At 47.0% G+C, this 19615-nt stretch overlaps 1 protein-coding gene across 2 annotated transcripts; it reads right to left on the reverse strand.

Moving 5' to 3' along the window:
• Window positions 1-318: 318 nt before the first annotated feature.
• On the reverse strand, window positions 319-16534 carry CAP1 (cyclase associated actin cytoskeleton regulatory protein 1). Of its 2 annotated transcripts, none has more exons than XM_024202538.1 (13): window positions 16463-16534; window positions 9816-9928; window positions 9199-9299; window positions 8391-8468; window positions 6318-6461; window positions 6133-6218; window positions 4881-4986; window positions 4582-4759; window positions 3691-3881; window positions 3330-3453; window positions 3137-3219; window positions 2460-2603; window positions 319-1703 (listed from the first exon to the last, which is right to left on the reverse strand). In XM_024202538.1, exons 2-13 carry the CDS (start codon window positions 9916-9918, stop codon window positions 1620-1622), a joined length of 1422 nt encoding a protein of 473 aa, XP_024058306.1. In that variant the 5' UTR covers window positions 9919-9928; window positions 16463-16534; the 3' UTR covers window positions 319-1619. The 2 variants fall into 2 exon arrangements, with proteins under 2 accessions (XP_024058306.1, XP_024058307.1); XM_024202539.1 differs by having other exon boundaries at window positions 9816-9941; window positions 16463-16522.
• Between the last annotated feature and the right edge of the window lie 3081 nt (window positions 16535-19615).

Genomic DNA, 19615 nt, shown 5'->3' on the forward strand with positions numbered 1-19615 from the left:
CTACGGGATAACCTCTCTTACTGCCCTACCAGGGACAGATTCCCTTCCTCAGCAAGGGAGCTAGCAGTAGGAGTTTGAAAAAAGGAAAGTAGTACTAGGCGTGTCAGTGCTTTCCACTTAGTGGCTGGTCCTGCAATAAGCTTTGCACCCACACACAATTCTGATCTAGCCACTAACAGAGCCCATTGAGCAGCAGGGGGTGGCAGTGGGGGTGTCAATCCGCATTCTCAGCAACCTGAGGTATGTTTTTAGCAACAAGAAGTTTCCTAGCTGCACTCCAGTATATCCCTTCTGAACAGCAAACAAGGGCTAGTGTAATGAGCAGGTTGGCATGAACTTTATTCTATCTTCTGTATAATTTTAAGTACATAAGAAAAGTTTTTTCCACAAGCCTCAGGAGAAGATGAGTACAAGTTACAGGACAGTCTCAAAATAAAAAAAATTTGCATATTTTGTGAGTTTCATCCTAGAGAAAAAACCATTGACAATGTACAGAGGAAATGCAGTCAGATATGCGGATGTCACCAGAGACAGGGAAACACGAAGGGCAAGCATGTGCAGCTCCCTTTAGGGTCAACGCAGGCCCTGGAAAAGAGGCTGCAAGCCTCCAGCAGAGTAAAGAGCCAAGCAACAGGGGAAGGGGAGAGGCTGAGAACAGTTTCACATTCTATAGTAACTAAGCATGAGTGAGGATGACCAATGGAACTGACTTAGTCGAACTCTTGTTTACAAAACAAATACTGAATGGGGAATGAAGAAGCATCCCTCGCTAGGAAGGAGAGACAGGTTCAGAAGAACTGTCTTGGAAGACTGAACTTGAGTTCAGCTGCTTAGAAGGAACCCCCTGGGTGAAGATCCCTTTTGGAGAAGGGCTCATAGGGAAGTGGACACTTCAGCTTCTAACCCTGGACAGACAGCAGAGTAGATCATTTACTCCAATGCAGTCTTCCATGGCACCTGTTTACTGCAAAGCTCCCCATCATGGCACAAAGAGAATTACACAGAGCAAATAGGAGCGTTGAAAGGGAAACTTAAGGTGGAATGCTACACGCCCAGTCCTCAGCCTTTGGTCCAGCAAAGCCATTCCCCACATCTTGTAATGCCACTGACTGATTAGTACACACAGCTGGAGTTAGTAGCAGCTCCCAGTACCTTCCTGAAACACACCTGCCAGCTCAACTTACCAAGCTGGGAACGATGGACCCTGATAAGGACACCATTATGTCAATTCAAAGACGGACAACATTCCTTTCCCACATGAACAATTTGTCTGAAGATACCACAATACCAAACCCATGGAACAATCTGAAAGCCAACCACCCATCCTGGCTCTGAAGTTCGCCAGAAGTCAGACGTGATTGATTGGTGAGGTTAGATCTGACAAGGAGGGGGGTGATGCACCTTCCTGCTGATAGATGCAGATGATCAACTGACCCGCCACCCTACACCAAAGCCCAGCCCGAGGTATTTCAGCGAAGGCATGTAGCTGTGTCTCTCAGGTAGAAGACAGAGAAGCAGTTTGAGAGCAGAAAGGTACAGGAAATCTAAGAGAATCGTCTGAAAGCAGATTTGTCCCACAGCCAGGGCAAGGGGAGGCACAAGTCCCAATGCCATTCTGCTTAGCCAGCAATTTCCGTCACGCTGGTAACCAGCTTCTGCCCGTTCCACAGGGACTTGAACTGTTCAGGGATAGGGAACTCGTTCTGGAGGGTGAAAGAAATCTGTAGTGAAAAGTCTGGTTTATATGAAAGACGAGACTATTCCTGTCCCGCCTAGCCTGACAAACCTAGTGGCAGACAAAGAATCATTTGCACTGCGCTAGGAAGCTACTACCCCCCTTTCCATATTGCTCTGTAGTGTTTTGAGCACTGCAGACATGTCATTTGGGACACGGGCAGAAAGGACGGACAAAATTTGATTTAAATTCCAAATAAAGACCAAGAACTGGTTTGGTGAGTAGATGCTACATTTAGCAAGTCACAGCTTTTTCTAGAAGATTAAACTGAAGAAGTCTAAAGTTAATATCACACTTTGTTACCATAGCCACATTTCATTCCCCACTGGACCTAGGAGGGTCAAGCGTTACTTCCAACAACAGTGTCTTCATAGCGAGCGCCATCTGGTTAGGAGCTTGTGAATTTGGCTTCAGAGAAGACAGATCAAGGGAAGACACCTACATCTTAAGTTTGATGGGTTTCAAGAATCCATCATGTAAAGGGTGGAATCTGGGGCAGTATCTAGCTATCAGAGAAGGGCTCTATTGGCAGGTCCTTCAATGAACATCCTTCCCTGGGAGGGGTTAGTTTTTCGTCTCAGTAAGACAATGGAACAAGATGTGACCTGAAGCGATGCCATGCTTCTTAATCGCTCTGATTCCTGTCATTGAACAAGCCCCGCCCCTCTGTTCACTCCGCCCCTCACAGCTCTCCCCACTCATTTCGGGAAGAGGAAACACTTACAAAGTCACCACTCTCTGTGGGGATGAGGACGTTCATCTCTGAAGACTTGGCACTGACAATCTCACATTCTAGGGAGCTCTTGCTCAGATACACGTGGCATCCATCTGTCTTGTTGATGGAAATTGTTGGCACTTTACCCATTACCTAGTGAGGAAAATACAGCAGGGAGGTGATTACAGTAGCATCCGCTTATCCCAGGGAACCACTATAGTTCATTGTTTTACATTATCCTCCAGGGATTAAGTCTTCTACACTGAACTCTACCATATCTCTGGAGGGAAGCAAGTATTAACTTTATTCCACAGAAGGTCAGATGAAAGGCTAATGGAGGTTGAGCAACTTGCCCATCACCACAAATCGAATGGTGGGATAGAACTTAGAACAGACTCCTACCCTCAGCCCCTTGCTTTAGCAACTAGATTACACTGCCTTCCTTAGGGTGGCTAATCCATCCAGAATCTATGCTCAGTATGAGGAGTTTGTTTTCCATTCTGCAACCCAGCTTAGACAGCTTGATCCAGTGCGGTTTGAAAACCCCTGCATGGAAGGAGTTCGATGTGTTTTCTAGAGAGGCTTCGTTAGATTGTGTCCTGCAAAGTGAACCTGTAAAGGCACCACCGCATAACGCAGGGCAGAGTTCTATACAGTCAGTCACAAGGAGGGTTGTGGGTAGTTACCTGAACTTTAATGTCCCTGCAGTTTATGATCTCCACGATGCCCACCACATCATCAAACACCAGACCTAGCTTCTTACAGTTATCTGCAGGGGAGAAAGAAAAGAGCTCATAGAGCTACAACCCCACACTCCAGATCCAGCCCTTTGATGTGCCAGCATACAGAAGGCCAGCCCATTTGGACCACAGCACTTACCCACTATGATGGAATTGATTTTGCCCTTGATTTGGAGTGTACTGTTCGTGCAGTTGTAAATATATGCTACCTGCTTCAGCTCTGTGTCACTGATCACCAGGTTGGAGGCCTTCTCCTGGTTTTCCTGAAAAGGGGTGACAAATACCAGTTACTCTGGTTTCCCTAAAGAGCTACAGAGTGAAGTGTGGAGGTGTCATGTCACCTTCTCTCCTCTGAAGAATTCACAAGGCTGCAGAGAGGGCTTGTTCTTTCAAGCTGACACCTTCTAGTTATTTCAAAGGAAAGATGTTTGTGGGCCATCTTCTGCTATTGAATTCCCATCACTCTAGCAGCCAGTCTGGGCTGTCACATGGACACTCACCACTCTCCACTTCTTGCCCTCCAGCTCTAGCATCGCCGGTTCCTTCTTTGGGGATGGTTTTTTGGGTGGGTTAGCTGCACAGGCGGGTTTGGGAGCGGTGAATGGTTTGGGTCCTGTTCGGACAGGGCCACCTTGATTCTTCAGCCCTGGGTTCTTGTGAGTCTTCATGTCATCTGAAACATGTTTCAGGGCTACAAGAGAAACCACTGTTACTCCAGACATCATTTGGTTGGATAATGCTACGTTACTAGGTGCGCAAGAGCCAAGTTTAACAAGTACCAGATGTCAGCAGCTATTACAACGGCAGTCTGCGGAAATCTTTGAGGACCCATAAAACCAGTTCTCTGCTTCAAGAGTTTATAATCTACACTGAACTGGGCAACATGAACGATTGCTATGAAGAAAGGGACCTGGAAGAAAGTTAAGTGCTTTTAGCATTTAATGATACGAGATTGAGAGCTAGATTTAAAGTGTTATGCTTAGAACTAGAGCCAGTATTCCACAGCTGTTCCACTCTCTGTAGGGAAGAGATAAATCTAGGACCAAGTTTTCATGAGTTTTGTTTCACCGGGTCATCGAACATGCAAATGGTAATTTGTGTGCAGGTTTGCACATGCAAAAGTCTCCTCCCCCACCTCCCAGCTAGTTTTTAAACTACAATAGCCTAACCATGCTCTTTTGTATATCTGATGTTCTGGGCAGTCCAAGCCCATTCATCCTGGGAACGCTATTAAGTAAGAGAACTCTTCCTGCATCCCAGAGGTAGCTTTTTAGGGTTTGCAGATAAGTGACCCAGAACCCCATGCAGACTTAACCTAGAATGTTTTCTTTCGTTGACCTACTAGCCAAATGGCTGCCCACCACCAGCCTTCAGTTGCCCAGTTTCCTTACCAGAGGTAATGCCTTCTCCCTGATTGATCTGGTCAAACAGCGCTGAGCGGGAAACAGAGTCATCTGAACCGGAGTTTGTGGGGCCTGGAGCAGGAGGGGGGGGAGGACCAGGTGGTGGAGGAGCAGCACCAGTTGGGGGTGCTGCAGGTGCATTGCCCACTTCTTTTGCTATAGGACCCTGTAAGAGATGCCCGAGAGGGAGTTAAACTTGTGTGATCACTACTTGCTGCAACAGTCCCCGTAACATTCGATTCCCTAGGTTATGAAGTATTGATTGCCAACATACAGTCAGCACTCACCGTTTTGCTCCAGGTCAGCCCAGTGGTGTGATACTCTTTGATGTATGTCTGCAGTTCTGCCCAGATATTCAGATAAGCTTTCACCCAGTCCACATGTTTCCTATCTCTAAGGGGACAAAGATCAAGACAAGCTAAGTAGTGCAAGTGATTCTCTAAGAAAGATCTGAAGCCATGTGGCTGTAACTGGATCCTTAAGTTTCCCTGTCCCCTAGCTTGCAAAGATTTGGAGCTGAGTAGCAACACCAATGCAAGGAGAGAGCAAACGGCTACAATCCCCAGCCCTGAGGGCTACTGTGCGCAATTAGACAGTGGGGCGTTCGGGTCAGTAAGCCAGTTACTGTTGAATGCTAGCCCTCCGCACCTAGTCCGAGGTCCACAGACTGCAGAACAAAACACCTGCAACAAACTAAACCCTACTGGGTGATGCTCAATTGGCAGAACATATTGGAAAGACGTCTTACTGCGTAGGGGGAAAAAAGCCAAGAGGGTTACTGGATGGAGTGGACACACAAGGGATGCCAATGCACTTGCTACCATCGATTTGCCCAATATCATAAATCTAAGAAAACTTGTCAAAGTCAATATATTTATGGGAATGGAGCTGTTTCTGAAGCTGAGGTGTATTAAACACACCCTGCCACTGCTAAAGGAAAGGAGTGGTATTAAGTGTACTAGGCAAGGCTTCAGAGATGTCATCGTTCTTGCTGGTTCAGCTTGCATTAGGGCTTTGTTCACAGCTGTCTGATTTCCGCATTCTGGAGACCAATGAAGGGGATAGGGCACTAGCTAGGACTTGGGAGACTCAGCTTCAATTCGCTGCTCTGCTACAGACAGTATGTGTGACCTCCGGCAAGTCACTTAGTCTCTGTGCCTCAGTTCCCCATCTGTACAATTGGGATAACAGCACTGCCTCACAGGGGCGTTGGGAGGATAACTACATTCAAGACTGTGAAACACTTTGTGGTCTACTGATGAAAGACTCGTACGTAAGAACTAGGTATTGTTTAACTTTAAGTGACTTGGCTGAAGCAGGCAGGGTTCTCTCAGGTTAAACGGTGCATTAGTAAGGTGCAATACCAGACCAGCACAGCAGATGCTGATCTCTGGAACCAAGGTATTTTATTATCTTAATCCTTCAGGACTGCGTGCTAGGGGGGGGCCACATGCCCCTCCACAGTTAGATCAAGGAACTGAAATTTCAGTATTCAGCTCTCTGCTTCCCTCCCGCTTTGCAGAACGAAGCTGAACCTACACATCCTTGTATTCCTTGAGGACCCGGTTGGTGTAAAACATGGCCGCATCCGTCATTTCCTTCACATAGGGGCCAGGCTTTGGGGCCTAGAGAAGACACAACGTATTAGAACCAGGGCCTGTTGCAGCAGCAATCCCAGCCTCCCCCACCCCCACCCCACCCCAAGGACCCACTGTAGTCCTCACCATAGCCATCCAGCCCAGTGCCGGGATGCTCTCACTGACAGCGGATAGGTGATTGAACAGTTTGCTGCCACGATTTTTCTCCCGGAAGTTCTGCACCACCTGGATTTGCTCTGAAATGGGTTTCAGTAGCGTTGAGAAGTTATTCTGCGACACAGAAGGGGATGGGTGGCAAACAGAGAGCCATTCTTAGATGGAATCCAACTGGCACAAGCCTAAGCTACAGCTCTTGTACAAGCTTTGTACTGCCAGTGTTCCAGTTACAGCCCCCACCCACGCTCTCCTGTAGCGAAGTCAGAGTTTTGTGTTGGACTAGTGCTATGGAAGTAGGCCAGAAATTGTGACTAACGCAGAAGCCAAGAGGCACTTTGAGACAAATCTCATCAATAATGAAGACAGGAATAGCCTTTTAGAGATTCTGTAGTATTCAGATGCTTTTCAAATTGCTTTGCTGTCTTGGTTTTTGGGCACACGTTACAGGTTCATTACAAACCAAGTCACTCCAGTATCTAAACTTGACAGGGTGAGTTAAAGAGAAACAGAGTTGGACTTTAAATCAAGTTACTTCTGTGAATTCAATTCAATTTTTTTTTTATGCTTAAATATTCACAAAGTGTCTTGCTCTGCGGTGTCTATTCAGAGATTTGGACATAGGAGATCAGTTGCTCAGAAGCAGCTTTCCCAGGTCATTTGGTTGGTCTGCTCTACTATAGGACAAACGTTAAGAGCATGAACCATATCAGAGATGGTCTCATGGACAACCTCCTTTCCATTTGTGATCATACCTCTCACTGTGTCAGCAGCGATATATACGGAGTAGAATATAGGCAGATTTTTTTTAAAGCTCTTTAAGTGCAAAGAGTGTTGTGTCTTTAAGAAGAGTCTGTTTGCGCTCTTCATTTTGTTGTTCTTTCCTATCTGCTCAGTTGCAGATGGAAAGGAGGACAGCTAACTCTCTCGGACCACCAGCAAGTACTCCTGGCTACTGTTTGGGAAGCTCTGATCGAGAGCCATGATCGGGTAAGGGTATGCTTGAGTAAACAAGCTTTAGAGAATTCAAGTATTTGGCATCTGAAACAAGGGCGTGCCTGCTCCAGAATTGACTAGACATCCTTTACAAAAAGCTATCTAGGAATTAAAGGCTATGAGTAAGCCACTCTAAACAAGGCTTACTTGTCTCAGATCTGTTGAATTGGTAAATGGGTTCCTGGGCTGAAGGCCTTCTATGCAGACTTCTGTGTCCTAGGCAGTCTGGTTTAGGAGGGAAACAGAACCCTGAAGCTGAACTGTGATACTCTACTTTGCAATGAAAGGGAAAGCAGCACAGAAATCCTGACATCCTGAAGTAGCATTAGCAGAGGTGGTAGTTCTCCCACTGGGACATTGCAAGGACGGGCAAAGGTGCATAACATATCACTAGAGAAGTCGAAGTAGAAGTAGAAGAAAACCAATGCATGCAGGATCAGACTCCCCTCCCAGGCAGAGAAGCTGCAGCATGGGGGGAACTGTTGATCTGCTTACTAAGGAAAACTGACCTTAAGACTCTAGCCATTATTCGGGTATCACAGCATCGAGCCAGACACCTATGCTACCTAGGTAAGAATCTTCGTGTAGTGCTTTGAGGACTTACAAACACCGTATAATGCTAAGTATTGTCTGCTCGATTCCCAGTGCCGCTGCCATCTTACAGGTTCTGTTCTGTAATTCGTGGCTTAACAAATAGGAACTGCATCTAGTATTGATGCCAAGTGAAATATGAGCCAAGTACCGGCTGTCAGGTATGAGAAGGAGCCACCTGTGCATTGTACAAGCTTAGGTAGTTACGGCAAATCCATAAAATACTCAACATTTTCTACTAGTTTCAGTGAGTCTTGAGTCAGTTTCTGGAACTAGACTCTGCACACGCTATTCTGATCAGAAGAGTGCGAACTCATGGACAAAGGAGTCACCTCCACTCCAGATAGGTTCCTTGAACAATTTTAAGGGCCCAGATTCCTCAGCTTTCGCTGTTTTCCTCCCAATTAGCCAAGACCTACGCAGCTCTGAGTGACCTTTGTTAGGATTCTCCAGACTTACCGCTGATGGCTGCTGACATTGTGATGCTGTCACCAGGAGAACCCTCTCAGTCGTCAGGCCTGTATGGACCATTTCAGCCTTATAAGGAAGGGGGGGGGGGGAAAAACAGTTACATATTGTTTACACAGACAAAAAGGAAGCTCCCATGGTCAGTGTGCTAGCCTGGGATTCAGGAGATGAGAGTTCAATTCCCTGCTCCATCACAGATGTCCTGAGTGACCCCGGGCAAGTCACTTGGCCTCTCGTGGTTTTAGTTCCCCATTTGTAAAATGCGGATAATAGTGCTCCCTACCTAATGGGGCATTGAAAAGATAAATATATAATAGATTGTGAGGTGGTCAAATACTATGGTAATGGGGGCCACAGAACATAGCTAGACAGAACAGTGTAACTACATGTAGATATCAGGAGTATTTACAGGGGCCAGTCCATCTTTTTGGCCTCCCTTGCATGGTTTGGTTGTGAAGACAGCTGATTCGGGCCATCTGGTCTGGTTTTAATCTCTCCCTGTTCTTGGAGAGACGTTCAATAGAAATTGATGAGTCAGGATAGACAAAAATTTGCCAACACTGAAACGGGGCAGTTCTGTTCCCACTTAGAGGGATACACAATAGAGAGGTAGATGGAGATCTCCTGTGGGTTATCCAGGGACCTACATCTGTGTTGAATCCTCCAAGATTAGTGCTTTGCTCTAGGGAGTGGGGAAAGGGAGGCAAAGCTCAACAACTTCTCTTACTCAGCCCTTAAAAGTCTAGAGTAGCGGTCAGCCATATATTTACAACATGGGAAAAGGAAGCTAAATCCTTACATGTTTCTGAACGTCGCCACCAATGTCTTTGCTGATCTTCATATATTCTGCTACTGGACCAGCCAGGAGAGTGTCGAAAGCTTGCACATACGCAGCTATTCCTGCGGAAACAGAACAGGGCGCAGCGTTAAGGGGAGCAGATGGACTCAGACTGGAAGCATTTGGGAGTATTTTCAGCAAATGCTGCCACCCTCCTTACACTGAAGTTTTGCAGAGTACTTTGTGAGTAGGATTGTGCAAGTCAGAGCGTATATATGGCGGCGGCGGCTGCTGATCCTCAAGCATGCAGGTGGATGCTGGTCTAAATGTACCTTTGCATAAGAAAGAAGTAGCTTGGCTGTAAGGAGACAAGGGAAGTACTGCACCCGCAGGAAGTTCGTGTTTTAACAGTACAGTAACCACAGCCCCCCCCTGCATTTGTGTGTATGTCGGCATGTTATCTGCGTGAAACTCACTTCCCCTCCCGGTACAGCTATTCAGGCTTACACAACATCAGCTTGCAGGCTCTGCAGAGCATCTGCCTTCCAGAATCGGTACTTTCAGTGTCCAGTACAATCAACATCAACCATGCAATGTGTCCAGTATTGATACAGGGATTTGCAGCAGAGGGTCCCTACCTTTGGAAGAGCCATCTCCATACATGCCAGGGCTTTGGGACACAGCTTCCAAGCGACCCACAGCCTTCTCCAACCGCTCAACCAAGCTTTGCATCTCAGTCATTGCTCACCACCTGCAGAGAGAGACTACTCACAATTAGCTCCTTGCGGAATGCTCAATAGGCTGATGGGCTTACTTAGCATTCTGAATGTTAGTCATTCCCCAATCAGACGGGGAATCTTATTCTAGCCTCACATCATCCAGTTTAGGCATTTTAGACTCCGTAGCACGCTTACCCATTGTTCAGATAACTCTTTTGATAGCCCAGCTGTCAGAGGGCTCCATTGGCCAATCCATAATTACCAAATAGTGTCTACTGCATAGTAATTCATAGCACATCCATGCTAGACGGACAAGGAGAACTTCCAGATATTTTGTTGTAAGTGCTCAGATACCATGGCGGTAGGTGAGGTGTAAGACCCTGCCTAGAATTTTATAGACTACGGGAAAACTGACCACAGCTCTGATTATGACCATAACTGACTTCTTGTATGATTGCTATCAAAGGGTCGGTTCTTTTTCTACACGTATAACGGCTTCGCTAGGAAGAGTTAATTGCAGATAAGATTCGGTGGTTTTGATTCCACAAATACATTTGAGGTGGCCACACCCACCCCTGAATTCCAAGACTCCAGCAATGTCTCAACCCACGGAATTAGCATGCTAAACCAAGACATGCTCTGGCACATGCCAAGACAAGCAGCTGCATAAGCGAAGAATACAAAGCTGCTTCTGAAACAATGTGTCCCCTGTTAATACTTTCTATCTATATGCTGTTGTATCTATACTGAGGGAACTAGTCTCCCAGCGATGGACCAGGGCGATTTAGGCACACAAGTCGTTTAAGCTTCTCATTTGGAGAAGTATAATAAAACTTTCCTGCCCTGCTCAGCACCAGAGCGCTTCAGAATTCACCCTCTGAACACTAACGCAAAGGGAATGCAGGGAGGGGTCAGCAACCAGCCAGCCACACACTTCCATCTTATCACCATACATTAAGACATTTTGAAGCATGAATCACGATGGCAGCCTGAACACACAACTTCCTTTTACTGCAGACGGCCTCCAGAGCTCAGAACCTTAACAGGAAGAATTTCACCTTCAGTCACTGGCGCGAACGTACTCAAAAGGGAAACTAGATTTGTTCGGCTATATTTAAAAAGCTGAGAATAGATCTGCCTCATAAATCAGACTTGGATTTTAACCAGTTTTGCTTTTTGTTTGCAAGCCTCCCAAGTTGTGCTATAAAATGTTTATTTTCCCCTGTCCCATGGATGATGCAGGCCAGATCCAGCATTAGTCACAAGGAACAGTGATGTCACTAGGAAAAACAAGGTCACTCATCCCTCCATTTGTTGAAGAATCAGCATAAGACCCACTGAAACACTGGAGAAAGGAGGACGGGATGGGGGTGGAGTACGGGGGGGGGGGGGTCTGATGCAATGTTCCACCCTAGCGTGTTTACTCAACTTCAGAGAGGAAGAGAGCAATTTCCTCCTTGGAACAGCATCTCCTCTAGTTCACTACAGAAAGGTGATCAGCGGTTACTAGACAAGTTACAGCAAGAAAGAGTTAGAGAAGTTTGAGGCGCGTGTGTGATGTTGATCATGCTGCCTACATTCATGATTAACTCTCTTCTATTTCCTAGGATGCAGGATACCAAGCACAGGAGCGCAGTGCTCCACCTCAGCAAGAGACCCCAGGTACACATGAATCCCACTCTGTACAAAGAAACTGCAGCTCTTGACCCCTCCCTGTATTCCAGAAGGAACAAAAATAAACCCCCCAAATCTGCCATCAGTTGTGGATGCTGCACTCCAGAAACTCAGGGAAGCGAGTTCCATATATGTTTTAATGAAGCATGTTTCCAAAAGGATCTCAGGCAAGCAGACAAAGCTGCCATTCTGCACCACAGATCCCTACTCCAGTCCATATGGGGCTCTAATCTGATCAGACCCGTTACCCTGAGTCTCCGTCTGCATTTCAGATAGGGATTATGAATAACATGAAAGAGCCCAGATGGAGGGCAGTTTCCAACCCTGAGGAATTCAACATGTTGCAGGCCTGTACACAGCAGAATGCACAACGTCCCTCCCAGGCGAGCTGCTGAAACCAGAGCGATGTTATTAAAGTTCCCCCAGAACTTCAGATGGACTCCCTCATTCCCACCACTGATCTGTCAGAATCTTCTTGGGCAGCTTGTAGCCCGTGTCAGGAAAACCCTACATGCATGGCATTTGAGGTCACTTCTGTGAACCTAGCACCGCATAACAGATGGTGAATTAATTTCATCTTCTAGTTGCGATAGACATGGGTACCCTCTGCATTAGGACACAGCTTATAAAGTAATCACTTTGATTCTCCTGCCACTGCACCAAGTGACAATTGCTGGCGATGTGAACTCCGGAAGGAGCCTGCTACACTTCAGCCAGCCTTCACCAGAACTACCTAGCATAGCTCACTCTTCTTGCTGCACACTGTCTTCTACCCTCCAGATGTAAATTGCATCAAGGGTGCTATTTAAATAAAGAGACATCTCATTATACAGACAAGAATCATACTGACGTTGATAAGAATAGAATCTGCAAACCAGACACTAGAACTCTGTGAGGGGGAAAAAGACTGTACTATTGCACTGGTTGAGCAGTCATCTAATATAACATGAAACGCTGAAACAAAATGTAATTATAGAATCCACGATTTATAGATTAACTTGGTTCTCTAAAGTTCTTTAATGCAATGAGATACAAACAAATAACAGATTCCACTATCTTGGACATTAGAGATAATTTTTGTCCACTGCAATCTGTGTGTCCTGGATAACTTCAAAGTCTTTCTGAACTGAAATCTTAAGTCAAACATCAGGGCTAGCCCTTCGGATAACCAAGAGTTTGATGTTCAGAGGAGACTCCAACATTGGAGCTATATTCCAGGATTTAGGTTTACGTCTTGTTTACATGGGAAGTTTTTCAGATGTTTTTCTGTGAATAGTTACAAGTCAAGTCTTCAAGAACCAACTATAACTAGTTTTAGCTCTATTAGCAGGCCAGTTAAGAACTCCTGTTGAACCTCCACGCATTTCACTCTGGCCGAGAGATCAATTCACCTCCAGAATATCTGAAAATATTTTTGGTTTTAAGATACTCGCCAACATTAATTAAGATAATTTTCTCAGGGCCTGAAGGTCAACACACCCTGGCACAGACACAGGCCTTCCAACTATACCTAGCAATCTGCCTTGTACAGGACTCAAAACAATAAGAGATATAACTGCTAATTAATCCAAGGAAAACAACACTGCACTGGAGGGAGTTTTCTATTTTGGGAAGCGTCAGTCAGGGATTGACAGTCTCTCTGATAACTTTACTAAGCACTGGTCTTGGTCTGGTTAACAGGTCCGGATATAATCTGTATTGGTTTGTGGAAGAACTTCTAGCTTGGCTGGTCAAGATACGAGACTTTAATGTTGTCGTCATCTAGTTTAATCATTTTTTCAGTATAACTGAATGTTAGTTTTATAACCTCTCAATAGTCCCCCACAGCTTAGAGTTAGATGTGAACCTCTGTTCAGATTCACTTTTTGAAAAGTATGAGACGTTGTGAGCCTCATGTTGCCAACAGCATTATGAGTACTTCTTGTTTCCACAGTCCCGAGGAGCTAAAATGGGACAATTAAGTTGAGAAAATACAAGACTTTAAATTGACACTCTCAGCTGACCTCCTGAGAGGTTTCATACTATTTCCGAGATTTGTATCTTCTAAAAGCTTCAGAAGATGTTTCTATCTAGCTGTTCAGTACACCATTTGAGTCAGGCTTTACTTGAAGGAGAGCAAAACAGTAATCAGAGTGACTGATTTAGGGTCTGACGCATCTTGGGAGTTGCCAGGGCTAGCAGTGAATACACTGCTACTGCTAGTCCCTGATGGCTGCCAAGACACAAGGTTCTCTAGTCCAAATACTTTTTGACATTGGTTCTGAAATGAAGATATTTACGGCCAATATCTCAGAATGACAACTTTTTATTTCTGATTTAGAAAGTTATCCCATAATGATATTCTGTTAGATACAACAGATAAAGTCAACCACCTATTTGGACCCTATTCAGCACTCCTGAGTAACAACGTCCACTGAAGTCACTAGAAGTTTTACCTAGGTAAAAAGTGCCAAATAAACTTAGTAGAAAGAAGTTGTGTTAATAGAGTGAAGTGACTCTGAAGTAATCTTTGTTCACTAGAATTACCTGGCATTTGTTTGCACTTGTCAAGTACCTTGCTACGTTTCCTGTCAGGGTGAATAGTCTAGCACAGATTCCCTCTTTTTAAAATCGGAGTATGTAACCTACACCTAATCCTACAAATAATTTGGAACCTCGACATTTAAGCTAGTTTGAGATTGTACTCTGCAGTGTGTCATGGATCCAGGACTGAAGGAGTTCTGAATAGGCTTGCTTGGGTAGAGTTGCTCTGTCTAAAGCTGATAAACCATAACACAAAGGGCTCCTTAGAAGCTGAGAAGTATTCTAGAGTCCCCAAGATCACACAAAGATCCATTTTAACTTTTCTCCCATTTGATTTTCTGAGAGAAGAATGTTAACTTTTGTTACAACAGGACAGAGTGCTTTTCCAAGGTTAATTTCCTACAATCCAATCCTTCACTCTCATGTGTCTCTAATCCAGATGTTGGCAACTTCTAGCATGGTACCAGAAGCTGGCATGACAAATCCTGTGTTTTAGCACAGAAGAGCCACTGCTCCAATTTTATGTGACAGTGGAGCAGCATAGTGAAGACATGATCAGTTGCATTTTGATCAGGAAAGTTAAAACTAAGATAATATCAATTTCATGGAATGGAAGGGTGAGAGGAGAAAATAGCAGTACAGAGAACAAGAGAAAGGGAACATCAGAGTGACATGTAGAGAGGTACCAGTGGTTTGATGTAGCTGGCCTGTCCTTTAATAAAGGAAAATTCTTTTGGCACTGCAGTACTAAAAGACATATGCAGTACTGTAGTTGGAAATTGGACACAGTGCTAAAGTTCACCTCTCGTGTCTGAATGAGTCATTCAGGAGATGCCAATCTCTTTAGTCTCCACCTCTGGTTTGCTTTCTAATACATCAATCTATCACACTACACATCTGCAGAAAGCTGGGTATTTCACATGGCTATTCATCTTTTAGTTTAATGACTATAGGTCAACAGTGAAGAACTGGCATTCAGAAGAACTAAAGTGAAATCAAGCGGGGGGGGGGGGGCAGAGTGGGATCACCACTTTCTAGATTTTGAGCCAGATTTCACACAAGATTTTCACCATAGGATTTTTTCACCATTACTTACATTTTCTCCTACTTCAATTCATAGAACAGTGCTAAATGGAGGAAATCAGACCTACGTTAGAGCTCTACAGCACTTTACACTGGTATAGTAAGCCTTCCATCTGAAGACTGAAAAATGCTTTATGAATACACACGAATTTAGCAACTCCCCTGCGAAGTATTTGGATCTACTTATTTCAGTAACAATCAAAAGGATGCACTCTTCCTGTTAAGCTCAGACCGTTTATTTTATTGACAACAGAAGTGTTGCTTACTGCCAACCGTTAGGGCAGGAAGTTGTCAGAGAAGCTCAAACCTCTTTTCCTGACTTAATGGATGACATCTGTAAGTAAGAGTCTTTTTTAAACTGACCATAGCAAGAGAAGCGCACATATGAATATTTATTGCTTACTGAATAGTTAAGTGACCCTGTTTAACTTTGTTTTGTTTCTAGAGTAGCAGATTTCACACACACAACTGCTCTCCCACTTCCATGCAAACCCCTTTATTCAGAGAAAGCAGCTCATGTGACGACTAAACAGAAGTATTTCCCCTAAAATGATATTCCCAATGAAACTTCATCAATTCTTAACGTGTGGCTAAAAGAATCTGCTCAGAGAAGCACCTCAGAGACAGTTATTTGGTTTGGGACAGAAAGTCCTGATCTCCTTGTCTCCCCCCCCCCCCCCCCACGGAGCTGGGGTGGCCCTGCTCCCACACTCCTTCAGTCACCTTCCCCTGCCATGGACCTGGGAACAGCCCTGCTTCCACACACCCGCTTCCCCCCCACCCCCATGGGCCTGGCAGGCAGCCCTGCTCCCACACCCACTATAGGCCTGGGGGACAGCCCCACTCCCACACCCACCTTCAGGCATCCCCCTCCCCCCGCCCTGGACCTGGGAGCAGCCCTGCTCCCACACCCCCCTTCCCCACCATAGACCTGGGGGCAGCCCTGCTCCCACATCCACCCTTCGGCATCACCTCCCCCCGCCCTGGACCTGAGGGGGGGGGCTGCTCCCACACCCACTCTCAGGCACCCCCCATGGAGCTCTCCCCCCCCGGGCACCCCTGCCGCCCGCAGCCCGGCTGCTCACGCTGCGGCGCCAGGAGAGCCCGAGGCCGGCCCCCGCCGGAGCCAGGGCAGCCGAGTGCCCCAGGCTGTGGGGGGCTTTGACCCCCGCGAGGCCTCCCCCCCATCGGGCCGGGCAGCGGGGGCTCCCGGCTGCCCCTGGCTTCCGGCGGCCGCGCGCCCTGCCCGGGCGGGTTCCCCCCCGCCCTGCCGCTCCCTCACTCACCTCTGCTCCGCTCGCTGCTCCCTCCGCTTCCGCCTGGAGACACCGCCCAGCAGCCCCCGCGCCGCCCCGCCCTCCACTTCCGGCCTCCAGCCTCACCGGAACTACGCACGGGGGCGGGCCGGAGCAGTGCCACGCCCCCTCTCTGGGACGGCGGCTCGGGATTGGCCAATGAGATGGGGCGTGGTCGGCGGGGTTACCACGCCCATTCAAGGAGGAGTGGGTGGGGGTTATAGACTAAGTCCCCAGGGCGTGGAGCTGGGGGGGAGGGGAGTTATAGCATGGGACCCCCAGAAGGTGGGGTATGAGTTGGGGGGGCTACAGGCTGGGGCTCCCCAGGTGGTGGGGTCTGAGCTGGGGGGCTATAGTGTGGGACCTTCCAGGGGATGGGGTCTGAGCTGTAAATTGGCCCACCTGCCCCCAGCCATGGAGTCTGAGCAGGGAGAGGGGGGTCTTAGGCTGGGGACCTTCTGGCAGTGATGTTTGGGATGCCCCTGCCTGGGGAGGCTCCTAGGGAAAACACTGCCAGTTCAGACTCAGGGTGAGAAGCTGAAGGATGGACCCTGGAAGGCTGTGGAAGGAACAGCATAGGTGTCCCCCCTCCATCATACTTACTGTGGTAGTGCCTAGGTGCAAACTGAGATTGGGGCTGCATTGCGCTGTGAGTTGTACAAACACAGTATAAGAGACAGTCGCTGAAGAGTTTGCTATCAAATTAGCTGGGGCATCTCTTCAGGGTGCAGGGACAGGCCCAGCTGTGCTAGGAAATGCCTAGAAAGACCCTTGATGATAATGACAAAAGGTGTCCCCCTAACCACCTGTGCCTGGGGAGGGAAGTCATTTCCTAACCTATCTCAGGCCAAAAGCAGCTATTACAAGTCCTATTACAGGTGGAACTCACGGACCTAGGCAAGTGAAAGTCACCCGGTGAGTTGAGCTTAGTCTGAAGCAAATTCAGGGACAGTGGTGGGAAACCCGGAGAAGCTCTTTATTATTACCATATGTGTTACCTTAATGAGCCTCTGCTCCCCCACATTGATGGTGGGGGGGAGAGCATGGGGGTTTGCTTGTCCCTGGGGTTCATTCCCCTTCTCTGGGTGCAGCTAAATCTTCCCTACCAGAGATGCCTTTTATTGCTTGCTCATAACTATACTTCTGCCGAGCAAATACTTTTGGCCTTTGGAATGCATTGCATTACACCAAATGTCTGATAATTGTGAAATATTTTCCCGTGGGAGGCAGCCCCTGTGCTCCCTACAAGTCTCCTTTATTCTTGTAGCTGTAAAGTGCTATGCATGCTAGTGGCACTATTGTAATTAATCACACATGGAACTTCTAGAACACCTTTCAGCTGAGGATCTCCAAGGGAGGATAAATAGTTATCCCTGCTTTATAGATGGGGAAACTGAGTCAGAGAGGTCAAGTGAAATCACATAATGAGTCAGAAATAGAACAGGGGAGTTTGCCCTACTCATCCCCTGCAACCTGCTCTGTCTGAGCATTGCCCTTCTGCAATACATTCCCAGCTGCTTCTTCAAGTCAAGGCTTTAGAGGAGGAGATGGAACTGTTTTTTAAGCCTCATTCTTGTGCATGAGGGGAAAAATATCCAGCAGCACGCCACTGGGACACATTGACGGGAGGGGAAGGAGGAGAAAACCCAGTGAGATCTGCTGACTTTACCACCGCTTCCTGTCCTCTGCTCTTTGTTACCATAGATGGTAACGTCTGGTGCAGTAGCCTCCCAGCAGAGTGGAAACTGTAAAGTAGCAGCCGTAATGCTCGCTCAGAGCTCCTAAATTGGACTGGACATCAGTGTTCGGCCTCCAGGACGCTTGAGTGGGGGTGGGGGAAGCAGGGGGGTTAGATTTGTTTTATTCCTATGAATTAAGGGATTGACAGTATGTGTGTCCTGTCAATGTGATTATACTGACATCTAGTGATGTATTTCAGACCTGACTTCCTGAAGTGACAACCCTGGGGAGTGAGAATTAGGATCGGAGCCTTTCTCTAGGTTGCCAGTTTAAATCCAGCCCAGCTCGGTAGAGACCAAAACCTGTTTCTGTTTGGCGGCCATGTGAAATGAGTTGGGGGAGGGACTCAGTCCTGATCCTAGTGGCAGGGCCGGCTCCAGGCACCAGCTTAACAAGCAGGTGCTTGGGGCGGCCAAGGGAGAGGGGCGGCACCTGCGGCAATTCGGGGGCAGCAGGTCCCTCACTCCCTCTAGGAGCGAAGGACCTGCCGCTGAACTGCCGCCGCCAATCGCGGCTTTTTTTTTTTTTCTTGGCAGAAATGCTGGAGCCGGCCCTGCCTAGTGGGACAGCGGTTCAGATTCCACTTGGCCCCTTCACATCTGGCATGTCTGGGGTCCCTTGTTGGCAGTCTCAGCAGAAAGTCTGAAGACTAATCGGGACATGGAATTTGAACTCCCCTCTCATCCCTAGAGGTCTTTCTTTGCAGTCAAAGTTGAGGTCCATGTGGGGGGAGGGGGAGATTTCACTGCAGCTGCCCACGCTGTACCTGTCTGATGTTCATTCTCCAGAGCTGTCGTGCGAGCCACCTTGCACAGCTCACTTCACACACTATTTTTTTTAAAAGCCTTTTACACGGGGATGACCCTGCTGCTGTCTGATGCATTTTCTCTACTTCTCTTTCCCCACCTTTAACGGCTGAAGATGTTTGCACTAAAACCTTATCTTTGTTTATCTGCTCCCTGCTGCTTATCCCTCCTCTGTTTGCAGAGTGGTAAGGCATTTCCATAGGGGACCAATTAGCCTGACACAAATAGGAATTGGAAGCTGAGAGCATCCAATAATAATAATTAATAATAACTTACATTTCCATAGGGGTTCTCTTTTCAAAGCATTTTACAAATCATAGAGCTAGGAATCCTTCCCTCCTAGCACTGAAATGCCGTCACTTCTAGAGTTGAGCAGGATGGTTAGTCACAGCAGCAAAGGACAGAGGGAAATTTTAGCTAAGGGGCAGCCATGCTTCTGATGTGAAGACAGAGGAAATTGTCCTGACAGCACAGATCCCCTACCATCCAAGCAAGCAGCTCCTGTAGAAAGAAAGGAACTGGAAAGGAGGAGCCAGATAAGGCCCGTAGAGCAAGGAGAGAGGGTATGGGAAGCTGGCTTTCAGGTACTTTGGAGTGA

Source organism: Terrapene carolina, unplaced genomic scaffold (genome assembly GCF_002925995.2).
Source record: "Terrapene carolina triunguis isolate 2854851 unplaced genomic scaffold, T_m_triunguis-2.0 Scaffold236, whole genome shotgun sequence".
Classification (NCBI taxonomy): domain Eukaryota; kingdom Metazoa; phylum Chordata; order Testudines; family Emydidae; genus Terrapene; species Terrapene triunguis.